We start from the raw sequence: 21,504 nt of genomic DNA on the forward strand, positions 1-21,504 counted from the left end.
TTTACTTATAAATATAATTGTAGAAGACAGCATCATGTACGTGGAAGGTTACCTTTTCCTTCATGAATTTATCTGATTTATAACAACTGATATTTAAAATGGTCATAATCAATTAATTATGCATATAACTCCCTTGTTGTATTCATATTCTTTATTTTTCATTGTTTAACCTTCAAGAATAAATATTAATCAACTCACAATTTATAAAAGGAGATTGTGAATAAGTTAGTTTATGTATTTCAGCTCTAGTACTATATTTCACATATAATACAATAAGAACTAATGATTTCACTATTTTGTGCTTTGAAGGATTACAAATTACATTTTTGTATTTATATTTCAGCACTTTACCAAAAGTCGAGATTTGATGCTCCAGAAATGAAAATGTTCTATAGGTAAGTCCTTGATCTTGTAAGTTGATGCTGCATCATAATCAGATGGGTGTGGAGCAGGAGCCTGGACAACAAAACCATTCTCACAGAGAATAAGCAGCTTACTATCTGGCTGCAGATAAGAATATGAAACACAAGCATTAGACATATGTACAGTACTGGATGTAGATGCTGAAAGATAGATTCAGGCTCATAGGTAGATATTGCATAATAAAAGAAAACAATCAATCATGTGGATAACATCATTAGTAAGCTCTCTCCTCTTCAGAAATCAAGGCACAATTTTAGCTAAACTTCATACAGAGATCTAGTCAATTGAGAAGTTTTTGCTCAACAAACTTAGATGATAATTCTATAAGACAGGGGTCCCCAATCCCCGGTCTGTGGCCTTGGCCCGACCAGGCTGTGGACACAGATCTTCTGCCCCCCTGCACGTACTCCCCTTGCACGCCCATCCGCATGGCCCCTTCACGCATGTTTGCAAGTGCCTGGATCTCTACACGAGCAAGCACCACCCCTTTGTGCATGCGTGAGAGAGCAGGGGGTGCCCTGTCCGCCACACATGGACCCCATCCCCCCAACCGATCTGCGGTGTCAAAAAGGTTGGGGACCACTGCTTTAAGAGATCTTGGGAAGTTAAGAGGCACACAGTCCACCACTGCCAAAACCCATTCAAGATCACATTTGCTGGAATCCTTTTGCTACGCACACTATGATATACTAGGGCAGGCCCACTGGGTCAATGGAGATTTGGTGGGGTCAACTCCTCTATAAGTTCGAGTGAATCAAATTGGTCTACTCTTGTAGCAATTTTAGCATAGTAAGTTGGAACTAGAGAAGGTCAATTTGAGTAACTGGAGGCGTTGAATCACCAAATACTTATTGATTCAATGGGCCTACTCTAGTGCAATTTACAATGCTAAGCAACAAGATTCAGCCATTGATGCTTCAGGGTGCATTAAAACAGTGGTTCTTGACTTTGCGTTACTCAGGTGTTTTTGAACTGCAACTCCCATAAACTCCAGACAGCACAGCTGGTGGTGAAGGCTTCTGGGAGTTGCAGTCCAAAAACACCAGAATAACCCAAGGTTAAGAACCACTGCATTAAAAGAAGGTGCAGGCTTCTCAGTATGACTTGTCTTTTATTTATTTATTTATTTATTTATTTATTTATTTATTTATTTATTTATTTATTTATTTATTTATTTATTTTCTCTTCTGAAACCTCCGGGAGGCAGTGGAAGACAGGAGAGCCTGACATGCTCTGGTCCATTGGGTCACGAAGAGTCGGACACGACTAAATGACTAAACAACATCAACAATATATAAATGCCATTTAAAAATATCAGACACTGATCCTTCAGCACAGGATCAGAGTATATGGTAAAAAAAAAAGATAGATATATTACAAAATAAATGATTTACTCACATGAGAAAGGGGAGACCACTGCAATGCCTGTACAGGCCCTGGAACACTAATGAATCCAATTGGCTCATATTTGTCATCAACAGAAAAGAAAAAAACAGTTTTATCTCTACTCTGAAAAAGAAAAGATGCAAAATTTACTAAAGCCATGCATTCCACATGGGTAGTCATAATTGCTAGATTCTGCAAAAAAACAACCTTTTGTACTACAACCAACTAATTTATTTTACTATGACATTTCAGATGCAAAAGTCAACTTCATCAGTTGTACTTGGCATAGCCAATGAACCCCAGAACAAGACAGAGGCTTTGCCAATCTCATCTCAGAAATTCCTTTCAGGCTGAACTCCACAAATTCCTTTCAGGTCTGGATTCTGGGTCCAGACCACAATTAATCAGGATTAGAGTAAAGGGCATCATGGATGTTGCTAACAGATTTTTTTAAAAAAATATATAAGAAAACTATTAACACAATTTAAAGCTAATTTTTTAAAAGTCAAAACATACCCCAGTAGCAAGCACTTCTCCATTGCGCTCATAAGCCAATGCTGAAACTACAGTGGTATGAGGTTTGAACGCTTGTTTCAGACGCATGGCTGCATCCGATACATTATCCCGTCCAGAAACAACAGGGAGTCCTTTAGGATTATAAAGTTCAATAATACGGACAACACCATCTTGAAAACCAACAGCAATTACACCTCCTTTGGGATTTGCCTTTGGAAAGGAGAATATGTGTTATTAAAACAATGATGAACAGCTAATTTAATACTTTGTTATTTGTGACTTAATTCTGTCCAGAATACCAATTCTGGAATACGTTTTTTTTTAATCCCTACATAACTAAAAGACTTGGGACTGGATATACATGAACATAAAACACCACAAAATCAGAATATAATTTAAAATGTTAAACCTTCCTCTCCCCATTCAACTTCTCAGAAAATACTAGAACAGTATCTCCATGACTCTACTCTTATAAGATAAAACGGGGCAGTAAGACCAAGAATAATTATCATTTACATCAAGGGTCCCCAACCCCCGGTCTGTGGCCCGGTGCCACTCCGTGGGGTTCCTGGAACTGGGCTGCAGAGATGGATCTCCCCCCCCAACACAGTGGGTGTGTCACACTTGTGGGGGGGGGTGTCACGTTCATGGGGAGGGTGTCGCACTCACACAGGGGATGGGTCATGCTCACAAATATGCGAGCAAGTGCAACACGCCCCCACGCCCCACCTGCGCATGGAGCCCACCCACCCCAACCAGTCCACGGTCCCAAAAAGGTTGGGGACCGCTGATTTACATGGTGAACACATATAGCACAGCTGTATGCAAGTCATGATGTTATTCATCCACTGCTTCCATTATCTTTGACCACTGGTCATGATAGCTAATGCTGACAGAAACTGGAGCCCAGTTTCAGCTGAAAGACCACAACTTGCCATCTCGATGTCCAGGATGGCTCTGTGGCTTAAAGCTCTTTTTTTTTTAAAGGGCACAATTTGGACATATAAATAAGTAAACTTTTCTTGTTCAGACAGAAAGAGGAATTTGAATGCATGCTTTCAATGCAATGGGTAATCAGAACACATTTTTTTCTACTTCTTGAAAACTCATCACTTCATTTGAAACCATGGAAAATTACTTAAGCTACTCTACAGAAAAGTATTGGTAAATGTAAATTAGAAATGGCTGCTATACCTGATGACCTATAAAGGAAACTCGTAGAATACAGTAATAGGGGAGAGAAGAATGGAGAAATATCCAGGCAATCAGCTCCTGAATCTCATTATGCTAAAATGCAAATCAGAGGCAGTACAAACAATTACCCATTCATATATGAGATTACACCAGATACTGTACATAGGTTCCATCAGCCACTGTTTCCTCATCTTATCTTGTACTACCTACCACAGCTGGTGCCCAGGTCAATGCTGTCCCTCCCTGTTTAAATTTAATTTCAGCCAGCTGCACCTTACTGATGAAGTCATAGACACGCACTGAACCTGTGTTAGACAGTTGACAGAGGAAGAAAATAAAGATCGATCCTCACTGTTTGCTAAAATTCAAGAAACTGTTTGTTACAACAGACTAAAAATTGAAACAACCTTAATTCTTCCTATTAAAATTCCTACAACATCTGTAGCTTTAGAGATTTCCTGAAGGTATCTTTAGAAGATACCTTCAAGAAAGTGGTCAGAAGGCTGGCACAACTTGGTTCATGTGTCACTCCTGGAGAACCTGGGAATATATTTACATTTGTAAGCTAACCTCCCTAAAGACGATAGCTTGGCTAGAATACTTTAACAGAATACTTCTTTTCACAGAAAATAGCAATTTATCTCTCAGACATATTTTCCATAAGCAAAATAACACTCACAACAATTTATCCTACAGAGGTGTTGTGAAGAACAACTACTGAACTCTTTGTCTTTTAAAACTGCTATAGAAATCATCACCATGAATTTGTTAATAATTAATTCAAGATTGATTTAGCATTATTTTGATGTTAAAGATGTTATCATTAAAAATAGGAATGTTTTTCTAGATAAATAAATCTGGCAATTAAATTATGTATTATATATATAGAACATTTCAAAGTGAAACATAAAATATTTAAAAGTCACGTCTGTTGCATCAATAAATTTAGAAATTGGCCAAAATGCCACCTACATAGAATGTATGAAAAGAAAAGGCTACACCACTGCAAGATGTCCATGGATGAATATGTCTATTTATAGGCCTATTGAACTTAACTAATTTCAATCTTTAAAACAATGAAAAAAATCTGAAGGAAAGAGATGCACTTACGGTCAAGAGCTGTTGTGGCCATTATATAAGTGACTGGAGAAACAGCTACAGCTTCTATCCTTCCAGAATGAAAAGTAAAGAGGCATTCTGGATCATGGGTCTGCAGATTGAAAATATATACTTCAGAGGGCTGTTTGCATCAATTTTGAAAAAGCTATATGAAGCTAAGGAGCCTCCTGGCACAACAGTTAAACTGCTGAACTGCAGTCAAAACTGTGCCCAAGACCCAGGGTTCAATCCCGGTAGTCAGCTCAAGGTTGACTCAGCCTTCTATCCTTCTGAGGTCGGTAAAATGAATACTCAGCTTGCTGGGGGGGGGGGCAATGTGTAGTAATTAACTTGTAAAGCACCCAGAGAGTGCTTTAAGTATTTAAGCAGCATGTTTTGCTTTCCTTTAATGAAATTCTTTTCTTCAACAACTGTACAGGTATCTAGCAATTACATGAACCCCCAGACTGGATAACAATCTATCAGGATTGTTATAATAGATTTCTTGCACCAGCACGGCATCAGACTAGCTAACATCTACATTTCTTTCCAATTCAAAGATCCTATGGTAAGAATCATAGATAATCAAAGACCTACAGAAAATTGTTAGATATTCACCTAATTAATGTTCCAATACGAACACAAACTAAAGCACTTAAAATCACTAATAACTATTGACCTTTTGAACTTACTTAATTCATTGGATTTATAAATATAAAAGATTCACCTCTATTTATCTACCAAGTATAAATAAGGTATAACTGAGGAATGCTGGGAATAAATAAGGAAAGAAAATACACTCACAACATTTGAGAAACTCAGATCAAGCTTCCAGATGGCTCCATTAAAATCCTAAAGAAGACAACATTTAGCACCTCATTATTCTTTCAAATAATATTTATTTTCCTACCCTAAAAGCTCTGGTTCTGATTTAAGAAAATTAACTGCCTTTTTCTACAGTCATCTGCAATTTATCCCAGATGAATTTAAGAATAACTCAAGTGACACCTGGCCCTGACAGCAAGTAGTGTGAATCTTTTTCACATTACAGTATATATAACAGGTAAACTAAACTGGTTTCCACAGTATGTCTCAGTCCTTTTCCCAACATCACAACTCTGACAAAAACAAACAGCCAAACTGGAATCTTTTTTTGAGAGCAAGAGCCTCTTCCCTCCTCAGCTAAGGGCAACTTAAAGCATGGAGGCTGTTCATTTCATGGCAGGGTTAATCCCCACTGCACACATGTGGCAGTCCCAAGCCTAATGACTCACCCACCATCTTTCTAGCAAGGGGAGAGGAGAAATATATTTAACATCACATGTAATTTTACTTCAAAAGTAAAAAGAAAATGTTTCATCTAATTATATAAAAGTACTAGTAAAAACCAAGAGGTGCTGTTCTGTTAGTGCTTGAGCAAGTGCTTGGGGAACAACAAGCACAAGCAACATTTGCCGTAAGTTAGTTATCTGCACATGCGCAAGTAGAATCAAGGTAAGAACTGACACCTTTGCCGGGATCAAATAGGTTCTTCAAACATTAAAAACTTTGCACCAGCAAAATCACACTAGTAGACAGAACCCATAAACTTCTTCAACCATGGATGAGCCCAGCTTCCTCTGGGCCTCACAAAGGAAAGGACAGGCATATGTACATAATAATGAATTGAATGCTGACTCAATCAACTTACAGCATTGTGCTCCACTCCACAACATTTGTCAGATAGACTGCTTTTTAACCTTCAAAAGTATGCCATGCCTATTAATTTGTTCTAAACAATATGGGCATTAGCCAATCAGTGACATGTACAGCTTATATTTTTCAAAATTTTCTTTCAGAATTAGAACTGGAACAAGGGACCGTTTGATTTAACACTGTGGGGACACATACAAATCCATGGCTTTGCTCTACAAATATTATATATGAATTACGACTGGAGTAGACGTGTAATCTACCAATAAGTGGAGGAGAGTACCACTTGAGTCTATTGGTATTAAACTGCATTTTTAATATTGCTTGCTGAATATGAAAACAGCAACAAAGACATCAAACAACAAAGTTAGCTTTTGAAAAATTTTATACAGGAAATATCATACAACAGGATCCCATATTTTTAGTCCGTACCTCTATGTGTAGCTAAGTAATGAACAGAAACAGAAAGGAAAAAAGGAGTACCACAACAGAGAGTGACACACCAACAGAAATTTGAACTATCAGAAAATATCAAAGTTGTATTGCACTTTGGTTCTTCAAAGTACAATGCAACTTTGATCCCAAAGTACAAACCAGAGATTATGTATGTTTTTATATCAATTCCTTTGGATATTCACCAAAAGGCAATAAGCCATCATATTTCTAACTCAGCGGTTCTGTTCTAAAACCCAAGGATCACATCCATTTTACAGTTCTTGCACACTAAAATCCTGATAGAGTCGCAGTAACAGAAACAAAGGAGAAAGACTACTTGAACTGCTGTATAACAAAGACAAACAACTCCAACTCACTAAAGCTTCAAATCTGTTTGCGGAATGTGGCAATATGACACAGGCAACAGAGTTATTATGATCAGATCTAATTAGGCAGATGTTTTTATGATGTTATCAGACCATAAAATAAAAATCCAGAATATGCTCAGGTGACATTAATGAAAGGGTATCCTCTGGTCTCATGCAGCAGTACTTGCCACTATCATACCAGCCCGCCTTTTACATGGAATATGATGATGCCTGCTCCAGAATCACCTCACTGATTCAGTCCTTGATTCTCTATCATTGGGCACTGTCTGCTATCTTTAACCCCACCTAAAATAATCCTTTTAAAGGTCCTATTTATAATAAAGAAATCAATACATACCTGAGCATACCAATATGGTTCTCCACGTTCATGAACTTTCATCATGTAGCTCAGACTAACATTTTTGCCAACTAAAAGTTCATTCATATATTCCATCTCCAACAGTCCAGTATCATCCACAATATCAGCTGTGTCTATTGTTTCAAAATCCCAAACCTTAATAGAGTTTGTGAGAGAAAATAATAATGCTCTTATTGTTGTCAAATGCCAAATATTAGAAATAATAGATTGTATGAGAAAAACATTAGGTAAATAAAACACAAAATGATCTTTCATATTTAGCTAAATGGTTCAACTACTGATTTAAAATAGATATTGCAAGAATTATTCAATGGGGAAGCCTGAGTTACCAAGAAACCATGAGGATTTTTTCCATGCCACAATTTCCACAAAACTGTTGATTAACTGCCTGGGTAACCATGTCTCTAAAACTGCTACCATCATTTTAAAGGGAAAATTCACGGCACCAAGGGAGGCTTTCCTTGAAATAAAAAAAAAAAACAGTTTGGAAAGGTAGCCTCTCGCAGACTTCTGTCTGGAAAGTTTGGGACAATTGCTAGAGATGGAATGCAAAGAGTGAATGAAGCTTTGGAAAGCTCAATACATCCATTCTTAAGAGAATACTCACCCTGATGTAACCATCAGATCCAACAGTGACCACCTCTCCTTCATCTAGAATCACCTGATTAATTGGGCCATTGTGGCAATTTCTATGTCCTGAACGACAAATTTCAACTTTTATGAGTCCTCCTTCCCAAAGTAGCAAATTTCCCCATTCTGACCCTGAAAGTACCTTTAATAGGAAATAAAAGATTTATTTATTTATTTATTTATTTATTTATTTATTTATTTATTTATTTATTTATTTATTTATTCATTCATTCATTCATTCATTCATTCATTCATTCATTCATTCATTATCCCGCCTATCTGGTTGGTTAAGACCACTCTAGGCGGCATATGATATAATACCAAATACAACAATTTGGTATTATATCATATGGATGTGGGTTCAAAAGAGATGTTTTGCAGAATATAAAGCTGGTTCAAAAACAAATACTGTATTAGAAAGATAAATGCCAAACTAAATGGAAATGAGACTATGGAAACATTCTTATATCCAGTTATTTTGGAGTGAGTATTTTGAAATCAGTGAAACTTTTCTTCTGAATAGATAAATGTAGAATTCTACTGTAAATTAAGATTGCAATAATACACCCTTTTGCCCAGAAAAAACCTGAAGGAATTGAATGAATCTTTACTTGGGGGGGTGTAAAAGATTATCAGGGTCATACATTGGAAACAGTTGGATTTCTACTTTAGAGCAAATTTCTATCATTTAGTAATGCCCCACAGCACGGGTACACAATTTTTATAGTCCTGCAGGCTTCATGATATACTGTTTTGGGGATTGGAGACCCTATCACACATATCTACTATACAGAGAAACAAACACACTCTTTCCTCATTGGGAAGGGGAATCCTTTTCTCTACCTTACTCACCCCCTTCCCATACTTAAGACCTCAAGGAAGTGGATGCAGTTTCTGGGTCACCAGTTGTTTCTACCTGCCAGCCAAAATATATGACTTTGAGTTAATGAGCCTCGTGGCGCAGTGGTTAAACCGCTGTACTGCAACCAAAACTGTACTCACGACCTGGGGTTCAGTCCCAGGTAGCCCGCTCAAGGTTGACTCAGTCTTCTATCATTCTGAGGTCAGTAAAATGAGTACCCAGCTTGCTGGGGGGGGGGGGCAATGTGTAGCCTGCATAATTAACTTGTAAACTGCCCAGAGTGTGCTTGAAGCACTATGGGGCGGTATATAAGCAGCACGCTTTGCTTTTAATACAACTTTCTAAAAAAATAAAAATAAAAATAAAAAACACCCAGAATGCTCTCTTGCCGTAGAATGGTGGGAAAACTCACTTTAATTCCAGGCAACAGCATACACAGAAACATCAGGCATTTCTACACGGCAACAGATTATTAGTATTATTCGCTGCAAATGTGCAACAGCATAAAGGGGTTCATTGTTTTTATCTGGAAAAACTTTAAAGGGTAAAAATGTTTCATACCTTCCCATCTGGCAGCTCCATGTACCCTACAATGTCCGTTAGTGCTGTTTTTCCAAACCTGCCCAGGGCTCCTTGTAGTTTCAAACCTGTGAAAGTGAGGGCCATCTTCCAAAACCTACACACACACACAGAGAGAGAGAGAGAGAGAGAGAGAGAGAGAGAGAGATCTCAAAATCATGTCAAAATTAAGTAACCTCTCTCAGCAGAATATATATGGCATTTGATAGGCAGTAGATGGTTGTACAAGGATGCAAAGGTCACAGTTTAAAACTAGAGGCATGAACATGGATTAGCCTTGGGCACTCATACTCCCCTTGCCTCTTCCAGTGCTGCCACAAGAAGGGAATCAAGTTTTGGATTTTATTTTAAACTAACCAATAGCTGCAGGGTTCTGGAAGTTGCAGTCCAAAAAGGTTTTGAGCTCTCCAATTGACCATGATTAGTTGTAAATTGAAGTGATTGTTTCTCATGTTCTCCTTGCACTTGTGCCATAGGAGAGCAGGAGTTCCCAGGCATCACCAGATTGAACACTAAACCACCGTTTACTATTACATTTGAATCTGTGTGAAATAAAAGCAATTTACTGCATGCTACTTTGTATCATCTTTTTAGCACAGGTTCACTCTATTTGCATAATATAATAACTGGATAAAATGGATTTTTATCTGCACATTCAATAACTTCATAAAATGAAACTCCAATTGGATAATTTTTAACAGTTCCAAACCCTCTATATACATACACTCTTCCCACAACTGCAAGGATAGATGATACCATTTATTGGTCCACTAAAAAATAAAACAAATTGCAAACTTTCATGAATTAAATCCACTTGGGAATGAAAGACAACACAGACACAGCAGCTTTCAGCACAAATTAGGGCCCACAAAAGTCTGATTAGTATTTTCACCTGGTGGGCATAAGTTCATACTCTGGTCATCTCTGGTTCATGTGAAGAATTCACATGGCTGGTGCTGAGAGTCCATAATATCTTGTAGGTGGTACTATGTCCAGCCATCAATGATAGCTTATATAATCCACAACAAGAAAGAGAAGAGCTAATGTGGTCCTGAAGATTATACAGACGCAAGTGTAGGTGATACTTTTCAATGGATCACTAAAAAATCAAACAAATAGCAAACTTTATTCCATGAAAGCTTGCTATTTGTTTGATTTTTTTAGTGGTCCAATAAAAGGTATCACCTACTTTTGCATTTGTGTAATTTTTGGGAGAACCCAGGCCTTTCCACTTTCCTCCCACAAACTATCCCATCCCATTTGGCTTTCATTGCCACATAATAATCTGAGCTATTTTGTCCAAAAACTCAAGAACCAACTCAGTTTATTCTGAACCAATGTGAGTTAAACCAAATGCAATTCAATCTGATCCCTCTTTGTGGCTGCTAACATGCCATACTAAGTCCTTGAGAAAAAATTCTGCTGGCATACTTTATGTGGCATGAACCAGATGTGGTTAGTTGTTCTTCATTTTCTGGAGAAAATGTGACTTTATACACATCCTGTGAAAATGCTTTTGATCTCAATACAATCTTTTCCTGTTTCCAGTCCCAAACCGTCAACATGTAGTCAGGGCTGCTCCCAACAGTGGCCATTAAGGTTCCTGAACGATTAAAGTCAGCAGATACATACGCTTTCTCTGTTCCACCTAGAAATGAGATAAGAAAACAAGTTTCTTAGTATGATACATGGAACCCATGTGCTAGCCAATCAGCTTCCAATTTATAAATTATATACCCAACATTTGCTGAAAATACCTCAAGTGGAATGTACCATTAATCAGTTTAAAATTTTGTCCAAATCAGACAATACATCAGAACCCAATCCGTAGGAACCACAGGCAACTGAAAATAAAATAATTTTGAAAAATGATGAACTAACATTTCCCTCACACTCTTTTTAAAACTTGCCATTTTACTCAGTCTCCTTAGCATTAGAACTAATACAGAATAAGAGTCTGTAACATGCAACAAATTAAAACTATAAAATTGCTTTCTCTTCGGAGACTGCTAATTCTTCTGCAGATATTTGAAATCTTGAACTGCACCATACCTCGTAATATTCTGTATGGTCTTAAGGAAGGATATTCATAGATAATCATGTTTGGTTTCCATCCTTTTTCCCCTACTCCAAAGTGTGTTTTACTGGGGTGTACCTAGTAGAAACAAAAACAATTTAAACTGAATAATAGTAACCTCCTTTGCCTATCTCCAGAAAATAATTCTTTAGCTATTCTGAATTCTATCTTCTTCAGAGAGGCTCCTCGTACTGCCGCCACACAAAACCTAAAATGACACATATCACTAGAATAGGCTGCTGAGTGTGATATTATAATAAGAAATTGTTTTCATCATAAACAATGCAAATCTGGTCTTTGATCATAAATAAACAATTGATTGACTGAACAATGCAAAATTAATCAAGTCTTAGACAATAGCAACAGATCCCTCTACTTCCTAAGAGTAAAAGCAACAGTCATTGATAGCCCATTATTAGAAGAGAAAACTTCTTCCCTACTTCTAGGGATTGCTGTTTTGTGTCTTCAGGACAGAAGTGCAAGATTCTTTGCAAGTCTGATCTAGCATGCCTGAAACACTACTTTGTTTTTTTAATAATATTTATTTTTACATAAATAATACATATATTCCCCACAACACATTTGTGCTATATTACCCTCCACCCTCAGGATTATATAACAATACATTTACTACATGTACCTACAATTGTTTTCAAAATTTCTTTTCTTGTTTTAACTTGTGCATCCCATCTCATTCCAAAACTGCATTGATTCTTCTAGTGGGGTATATCTTTTAAGTTTTAAAAATACATGTTCTATAAATTTGTTCCAAATTTGACTTAAAACATTCTCTTTCACTAGTCATTTTCTAACTTTCAGTTCACATGTCAGTTTGTCATTAATGGCTAAATTCCAGATTTCATCATACCATTTTTCTAAACTCAACTAACTGCTTATTATTTTTCCAGTTCTTTGCCATTATTAATCTTGCAGCTGTCACCATAATTATAATCAGTTCCTTTACCACCTTTTCTATTTATCAGTTTCTAACTATGTTTAGCAAAGTTATCCTTGGCCATTTTTCTATATTTATCCCTATAATTTTATTTATTTATTTATTTATTTATTTATTTGATTTTTACCCCGCCCCTCTAAACCATGTCTACTCTCACTAAATACTGTTTTCCATTCCTTTTGTTTTTCTACACAAGTCCACTACATATGATATGTTCCTTTTTCCTTCTTACATCTCCAACATACAGTATAATACCTCTTTATTCATCATATGCAATTTTACTGGTGTTAAGTACCATCTTCATATAACTTTGTAGCAATTTTCCTTTACCCTCACTGACATGTTTTTCATTATTTTTCCCCCATATCATATTCCACATTACTTCCTTAATTTCTTTGTTAAAGTCTCCTTGCCACACCTGTTTTAATGCTGTTGTTTTATATTCATCTTCAAGTAACATCTTATATATTACACTTATTATCCCTTTTCTTTGGTAATGATCGTTCATCTCTTCTCTTTTCTCAATAATTTCTTTGAATTCAGTCATTACCTTACATTCTCTTTTTTAATCCAAAACTTAGTCCAATTATCTAACTGTCTTATATTTATCCAAGTAAATCTTTCTTTTCTTAATACTTATTTTAATCTCATTGTATCAAAGATCTTTACTGAAACACTGTTTTGGAGAGTCACCTCTATTTAATATTAATGTGCTTCCAGCTCTAAATATGTATTATTGATCACGTCTGTTTCTGCTCTAAGACGTAAGCCAGAGCTCAAAATAGTTCTCAGAAAGAGAGTAAGAAAACCTCCCATCAAAGACCATGCAAATTTTGCAAAGCCCTCTCTACTAACAAGCAGTGGATCTTACAAAATAAATTTCATACCGTGATGACACCAATCCCTCCACCGCTTGTACTTCGAAGGTATCTCTGATACTTAAATTTCAAGTCCAGAAGCACTAGCTGATTGCCAGCTATGCAGAGTAGAGTTTGACTATCCAGCATCTGGATGTTTGCACGTTTCATGCAGTCATAACCAAAAGAGTGCCTGAGGAATATTCATTAAGAAAAATGTATAATGCTGTAACTTAGGCTTTATTTTTTCCTTGTAATAGTGCATATGCCACTAATAAAAGTGAGACAAAATCAGTTAAATACAATATACTAAGTTGTAATTCCAACTACAAGGCTAGTTTTGAATTACCAATAACAGAGAGCATAGTAAGAGGAGAGAGAGAGAGAAAGAAAGAGAAAGAGAGCATATATACAGTACTACATATCACATTTCTAAGTGCAATCCTCAGGCTGTTGGGAAATCTAAAAATGACCCTTAGCCCCATTTAGATCACCTATCTCCTCTGTAATACAGGACCAAAAGGAAAGAGACATGTTCTCTCTTTCAAAACACATTCAATTCCCAGAACAAACTATAGTTCATATCTAGTAGTTATAATTTATTTTCCATTTCCTCAATTATAGAGATTTGTATTAATTTTGCTGTTTCTCACATGTCAGTCCATTTATTTAATTATGTTTGATACATACATTTCAAAAGCATCCAAAATTACTTTCTGGGGGAAAAATAGTGCAGGGAGGGAGCATTACTGCCTTCCATGAATGCAGTAATGAATGAATATGTTCTTCTCATCCAGATTGTCTTTAGGTGATTCTCAGACCATAATACTAGGTTTTCCTTTCCTTTTAACAACACAAAAACACTGGATAGCTTTTGGGAAGGAGAAAGCACCTTCCCAAAAGCTACCCAGAAATCTCCATGGCTGAGCAGGAACTTAAAACAAGTTTTCTTCAGCCCAAATCGAACTTTCTGTTTATTAGACACATACACATGTATTCCATTCTGCCTCCCAAGATTATTCCACTGAACATCTGAGTGAACTCTTACTCAAATTCAAAATTAATGCAGCACTGTCAAAACGGATACATAAGAGTGAGCATATTAAGTGGTATGCCAGAATCTGGAGTGACATATGGGAATGAGCACAACTCTTCATAGTTATAGTAGAAGTTTTCAGAAATTTTCTTCTCCACTATTTCTTTCTTCTTCTTCTTCACTGGTTCTTCAGGTTTTTCAGGTTCTGGTGGCTGTTCCTCCTCCTCCTCCTCTTCTTCATCTCAAAATGTCAAAACAAGGGAGCACATGTATTTTTCAGAAAGGTTAGATATTGGAATTCATGGGTAATTATATGATGGTTCTAGCCACCACATGACTACAGCTTAAGACTGATTTCTATGCTATTTCCTTTATTAAAAAAAATACAGACTCTGAGTTTTTTTCCTTCTTTTTGGAAGCATTTTTTATTATGACTATTGTTCACTGAGGTGATGGTTCTATCTCTCAGACTTCCACTTCTGGAAGCTTGAGGTCTATTATTTGTGCTATACAAAAGGATACAGTGCAAATTATAGGGTCAAATACAACCCTGACCCCAGGTATGATCAGATATTGGTGGAACACATCATATCCTGGGAACAGCTTGACATACTGTGACAGACAGAAGTGACACCTTATAATATGTAAGACTGATTGATTGATTGATTGATTGACTGACTGACTATATTTCAATACTACGCCATTTAGTGGCATGTCGCTACTCTGGTTTTCCAACAACAAAGAAAAACAAAAAGAAAACAACTAACCCCACCAACCAACCCTCAAAATATAAAAATGTAAAAAGGAGGGCAACTCCTGAAAATCCAAAACTGAAGCAAAGGACAATAATACAGACTACAAAATATAAATGTAAAGCAAACTGAATTAGTTGTAAAATGAAAAATCTAATTATCACAGGAATGTTTTCTTTTTTATCAGAAATCTGGAGCTCAAATGCATCACAATGAAATGCATTTAAGCTGTCATATGTCCCTGTTACCAAAACTGTGACAATAAAGCACTTTCAGAAACAGATGAAAAATGAACAATACTTTTGAGATGTTAATAGGAAAAGAAAGAAGAGGAAAACTGGCAAGGTCTGAACTTCCAGAATTTCACCATAAACACTGTTCTGGGCTCAGACACTTGAAGCAAACTCTACTGGTGTAAAGGCCCATTAGAACCATTCTGGCTTGAAAAAGTCATCCCCAACCTGCCCCCAAGAGGCAGAGAAAAAAAAGCTGCTTTGGGATCAAAAAGGACTGGATCAATTCAAAGCAACATTTCATCATGGGGTCAGTAAAAATATTTCAGTTTCACCTGTTTTATAAGTGGGGCAAATCCCATGGTATTTGACCATGCAATTGCAGCCTTAGTAAGTCAGTGTGTGATGCAGGGGAAGAAATGTCCTCTTCAAAGCTATGATATAGACAAGAGTATGTACTCGTGGGGATAACAAATTGTCAGAGTTATGTTGTGTAAGCAGTTTAAACTGCAATCCTAGATGTATTTATTCAGAAGTAAGCATCAATGACCTTTATCAAGCTTACTCCCCCATAAATATGCAGAAGATTGTCCTTATATGAGGCAGAATCAGGGATACAAATCCCCTTCCAATCTGTGGTCACACTCTAAGGTCTGAGAGGCACCTATAACTTTAATATCTCATCAGTTGCACAGTTCTGTCAGGATGATTCTCAAATCTCAGTGTGACTTCAGTTTAAGAGGCATATATAAATTTTATATGAATACATACTTGGATGTCCAATCTTATACAGTGAAGTTTGAGCATATAAGGTTGGGTTATGGGACTAGACTTCAGGATATTAACATGAATACTGTAATACATTAAGCTATTCAGCACAGGTTCTGAACTCCAGAAACTTGAACAACCAACCATACAGGCAGTTTCCAAGCAAGTTGGTTCTAGGGTCTAAGGAATTCTTTGTGACCAGGAATCTTGGGCCAGACTTTGCAGATGCTAGCTGCATGCTTAAGGTTAAGTAAGAAGTATAACCGATCAAACAATATGAACAAGAGAAATATTTATTTAAACTTAAGCCTGAAATTGCTAGAAATACTCACCCTCACTGCCAAAACTCCCCTCACCCTCATCATCTTCTGCTGTTTTTTCTTCTTCTTCATGTTCAGGAGATACTTTCTTTTCTGAAAACAAAAATTACGTATATTTTCTTTAAATACTTGTGCTGGAAATGTTTTTACCTTTCTTCTTTGAATATAAAATGACATAGGAAGAGACAGCTCGTGAAACGGAAGACTATACACATGGTACTAAGGCAATGTCAAAACAAATTTCTAGCATGGGAAACTGACAGAGGAAAAAAAATGAGTCACATTCTGAGTTTATCTGAAGAACATATTTATGTGTCAATTTTCTTTTCTTTTTTACCAAAGTATATCATGCCTTCTACCAACTGCCAGCAGCTTAGATTAAGATGAGCATAAAAAGCATCCTGTCCAAACTGAATAAACTTTAAACTGATTCTCTGCTGAGGTGACAAATCAATTGAACGGGCAAATAAAAATGGCTCCTTACAATATTATAACTTCTTAAAGGACATGTCTATATTGAGGACTACAACAAGCAAACTGCATGTGGCTTATACATATGTTGTAGCTTCCTGGCAATGCCAATATTATTGCAACAGTATGTTTCTCAACTGCCATGATCACACAGACCAGACATAGGGAACTTGAGTCCCTCTATATGATATCTGGCTGCAACCATTGACTATGGTGATTTGAGCTGGAGGGGATTGCAGTCCAGTAACATCTGGAATGCCATGGGTTGCCTACTCTTGTCACAAAGCAAGCAGAAACGCTGACAGATTAATCAGCTCTTTTGTTAGGAGTAAACGAGTTCCCAATAAACGAGTAGTAAACAAGTTCCCAATTCATGTATTCATTATCAGTTTTCTTTTAACATTTAAGAGCTTTTTCACGTTCACTTCAGGAGATATTTGGGAGTGAGGCAAAAAATTAGGATAGAGAAGACTCTTTCAAAGGACCTTGGATAAATAGGACGCCACTAAGACAATAGTTGTGCACTGGGAAGGAGGTAAGGGAAGTGCTGAATTGAGATAATTCTGCTCTTTGGGACCTACAGAAGACTGATTTTGAATACATATACAGAGTGCTCTGTCCTTTGCAGAGTGGCAACATATACATTGCTAAAAAGATGAAATCTGCCAACAAAAATAGATGACAAATGAGAACACGGATTCGTATAAATTATGCATATCCCAATTCATATGTATAGAGATATTCATTTAGAGACAATAGAATCATAGAACACTATTAGTACTAGAAGAGAATTCAATTCTCGATGGTTGTTGTGAGTTTTTTGGGCTCTTTGGCCATGTTCTGAAGGTTGTTCTTCCTAACGTTTCACCAGTCTCTGTGGCTGACATCTTCAGAGGACTGGAGTAGGAACTCTGTCCATGCTCTGTCAGAGCATCTGAACAGAGCATGAACAGAGTTCGTATTCCAGTCCTCTGAAGATGCCAGCCACAGAGACTGGTGAAACATTAGGAAGAACAAACTCCAGAACACGGCCAAAGAGCCCGAAAAACCCACAACAGCCATCAAATCCCAGCCATGAAAGCCTTCGAGAATATAAATTCAATTATTATTGGGGACACAAGTTCATCCTAATTCTTTGACAATTGAATACCAAGCCATAAATCACAGAACAGCTTTTAAAGTATCATTTTCTTCAAAGCACAAAACTCATTTTGTTTACTGTGGGCATATCTTTATGTTCTATATCCAGAGTCACTTCAAATAGTATTTAAGGCTGTACAGATGTGCAAGTAATGCTTACCATCTGCAATGTTCCTTGCTCCTTCCTTCTGTTCCCCTGAATTGTCTGGTGCTTCTGATGGTGCATTCTGGTCTGAAAAGAAAGGCACAGACTATTTGTATTTTCTGGTAGGCAATGCTTTAGATAACATAATTTGTAATTTTCACATTCAGTGTTCCAGCTATTCATAGAAAGCCAGGAAATGTATAAAGGAAATCTACTGATTTTCTCATTGCTATGCAGGCCATCGGCAATGTTAACATGGATTATTTTTTTAAAAAAACAGCTGAAAATACTAGAATTTATAAAACATTTCAGACAACATGACAATTAATAGAATAAATATTTTAATGTGAGTGATGATTGCCATCTTCTGACCAGCCAGAATTCCAGTGTGCTTACACCCTGTACTGAATCCTAATGAAGTAAGAAATAATGTTTATTGTGTAAACGGTTGACAGGGAAACAGTGGCTAACATCCTCTTATGCAGCTATGCAAATAGCATCTCTTTTGCAGGCAAACTACAAAAGTTAAGAAATTACCAAATGTCCTTCTGCAACCAGACCTTTCTCCTCAGACAAGCTTTTCCTGAGTTAACGACTGCTAAGTAGAATTTTTTTAAATAGATTGTTGTACCTTACTGCATGCAATGTTTTTGTGTTGCTTTTCTTTTCTTTTCTTTTCTTTGTATAGTATTCATTGATCCTTTTAGTATTGTGCCTGGAAATGAACCAGCAACCAGTGGCACTGCTGTAACAGTGTAATAGGCTAAACGTTCAAAAGGTGATCTCTTTCTATACTAATTGCTCACACCAGGTGGCAACGCGACATTCAAAGAACAGTATATAAATGTGTTTTCTTCCACACTTTATGTATGGAAGCAAATCTCCACTCCTCCAAAGACATAAAATATTATATGGAACTCCTTATAGAGCAGTAGATTATTCCTTCCTTGCAGTTATATATTAACCTAGAGTAAAACAATATTACTAGAGTTCACAGAATTATAAGTACAAAATTATAGAATGAGTTTTGAATATGGGGGTGGGGCTAGGTAGAAAAATAAGCACAAAATAAAGAGCATCAGATAAATCAAATGTCAAAATCATGCCATGAATTTAGGTAGGTTTCATCTGTTTTTAAACTACGTGGTATTGAAGATAGTGTGGACCAGTACACTTTCTTGCCTTGACAAGAAAATATTTAAAAGGACTACGAACGAGAACTGAATTGGAGCAATTACCCTCTGTCACCATGATCCAATCAAGTTATGTGCCTACACAGAGTGAGATTTCTGTGGCAAGATACCTTTCAATTTAAAAAGAATGAGCACAATTCAATTTTCTTTCTCCGTTATAATATAGCCTCATGGAGTTCAGTGAGGTTTACTCCCTAGTCAGTGTGTTTAGGATTGCTGCCCTAGTCTTTAAGGTATTAGATTCTGCACTTAGGAGGGGGTTGGACTTGACAGGCTTATAGGCCCCTTCCAAATCCCTTATTCTACGATTCTGTGTCTCACAATACTGTTTAATTTTGCTGCAACATAAATCTACTGCAATGATATCTCAGCAACCAATGTAGGACTTTTAAAAAAGTTTCTGACTCTTCAGCACTTCATTATTTTTATCACAATCATGAAAACTAACTACATCTACTGGGTATTCCATAATGTGCAGTAGTACACATTAATTAATTTAAAGGGGTACATTTCTTTTTCAATTATTAATGCTTGGTTCTGTTTTTAGTCAGAATACTTCAAATGTCAGATTATTGGTAAAAGGCAGAGCAACATTCATGTTTATTGAATGGGGGTATAGGTTTTTAACACTGTTCTAAATGCCCAGAGTACATTTGTTATTGGGCAATTGAAGAATGTGGTAAATACATTCTGGAAATGCAGTTAGCAATCAATAATTATTAATATCCATAAAAAGCTGAAGTAATTAGCTTAGGCTACCACTTGGAAGGAGAACATCCTAGGACAAGGAATTATTTCTTAGATATCCACTTAACAATCTGCATTTATTTATCCATTAATTGCATTTACATCCTGCTTTTAGTCCAGGATGTGGTGGCGCTGTGGGCTATTTTGCTTTGCTTTTATTTATATTTATTTATTTATTTTGTACTTCCTATCTCCTTTTATTTAACATTTATTTATTTATTTTGTACTTCCTATCTCCTTTTATTTAACATCAAGCTGGAAGAAAAGTTCTGTTGACCTCCAAAGATTGCCCACTACTTCAGGGCCGTTTTTAGCTGGCTACTTATAAGCTGCTTCCTCAATTGTGAGCAAAGAACACAATTTCTGCTGAGAGAAAAAATCCAGCTCGCGAGCGGGCTCCTCGGGGGCAACGGAGTTAAGTCCGTGTGTGTGTGTGTAACGTCTAAAATCAAGAACGAAGGGTAAGTGTTACCTTTCCCATCTTTTCCTTCCTTCTCCCCCTTCGGCTCCATGGCTGGTTTACGCCCGTTGCCAAGCAACAAACTCCCGACCGGCAAAGACTCCCGGGAAATGGAGTTCCAAAACAGAGCGCGCTCAGGAGAATTGCTCAAGATCATGAAAAATTGGACTGCCGGGGAGGAGCGAGTTGAAACTGCTGTTCTTTCCCCGTGGCTTTTTCTAGGAGATCATAATATAAGGTGTTTCTGCAAAGGATTATAAAATGAAAACTTAAAGATACTCTACAGGAGAGAAAAGAAGACGAAATTTGCTGAGAAAGTTTGCAACTACAGTTTGTAAATTTGTCATCAACGGTAAACAGCAAAAGGGTAGCGGACAGAGACTTTCTTAAGCCAATTTCTTCTTTGTCTCCTTAATTGGAAAGTGCTACTGCGTTCACTGGGCTTTCCTCTAAGTAAGTGCGCACAGAGTTTCTATTTCATTTAAAATTAGATACAAAACAATAACAAATATGCCTTCGCCGTTGTATAATTTCTACATGTGACTTACAACGCTTGCGGACAGTCTTCCGGAAAACGTCTTGTGCCTTGAACAGATGCACGGTGAGCAGAAACCCAACTGGTGCAGCTGCAAGGATGAGAAAAGAAAAGCTTGCCCCGTTGAATTTCTTTGAGAGACCTGGGGCGGGAGGGAAAGGGAGGCCTGAAACCGAACTAGTAACTCAACCTGTTTTGCAGTTGTCGTCAACTCTGCATTCCTAACGTGTTTTGTTTTACGAGTTTTAACAGA

The 21,504-nt window shown here is 36.9% G+C and overlaps 1 protein-coding gene across 3 annotated transcripts in view; it reads right to left on the reverse strand.

Moving 5' to 3' along the window:
- CFAP44 (cilia and flagella associated protein 44) overlaps positions 1-21,367 on the reverse strand; it is a 60,023-nt gene extending 38,656 nt beyond the window's left edge. Inside the window, exons 1-17 of one of the 3 annotated variants that reach the window (XM_072993833.2) lie at positions 21,265-21,367; positions 20,729-20,960; positions 18,332-18,403; positions 16,573-16,653; positions 14,539-14,728; positions 13,482-13,644; positions 11,615-11,717; positions 10,994-11,210; positions 9,545-9,659; positions 8,099-8,263; positions 7,471-7,626; positions 5,422-5,469; positions 4,630-4,729; positions 3,730-3,824; positions 2,326-2,535; positions 1,822-1,932; positions 352-504 (exon numbers count right to left, since the gene is read on the reverse strand). In XM_072993833.2, coding sequence (XP_072849934.2) covers positions 352-504; positions 1,822-1,932; positions 2,326-2,535; positions 3,730-3,824; positions 4,630-4,729; positions 5,422-5,469; positions 7,471-7,626; positions 8,099-8,263; positions 9,545-9,659; positions 10,994-11,210; positions 11,615-11,717; positions 13,482-13,644; positions 14,539-14,728; positions 16,573-16,653; positions 18,332-18,403; positions 20,729-20,873 — 2,124 coding nt within the window. In that variant the 5' untranslated portion in view covers positions 20,874-20,960; positions 21,265-21,367. Of the gene's footprint in view, positions 1-351; positions 505-1,821; positions 1,933-2,325; positions 2,536-3,729; positions 3,825-4,629; positions 4,730-5,421; positions 5,470-7,470; positions 7,627-8,098; positions 8,264-9,544; positions 9,660-10,993; positions 11,211-11,614; positions 11,718-13,481; positions 13,645-14,538; positions 14,729-16,572; positions 16,654-18,331; positions 18,404-20,728; positions 20,961-21,264 lie in introns of those variants that run through there. The other 2 variants (XM_078389949.1, XM_072993836.2) reach the window with 2 other exon arrangements.
- Positions 21,368-21,504: the final 137 nt, after the last annotated feature.

Source organism: Pogona vitticeps, chromosome 3 (assembly GCF_051106095.1).
Source record: "Pogona vitticeps strain Pit_001003342236 chromosome 3, PviZW2.1, whole genome shotgun sequence".
NCBI classification, from domain to species: domain Eukaryota; kingdom Metazoa; phylum Chordata; class Lepidosauria; order Squamata; family Agamidae; genus Pogona; species Pogona vitticeps.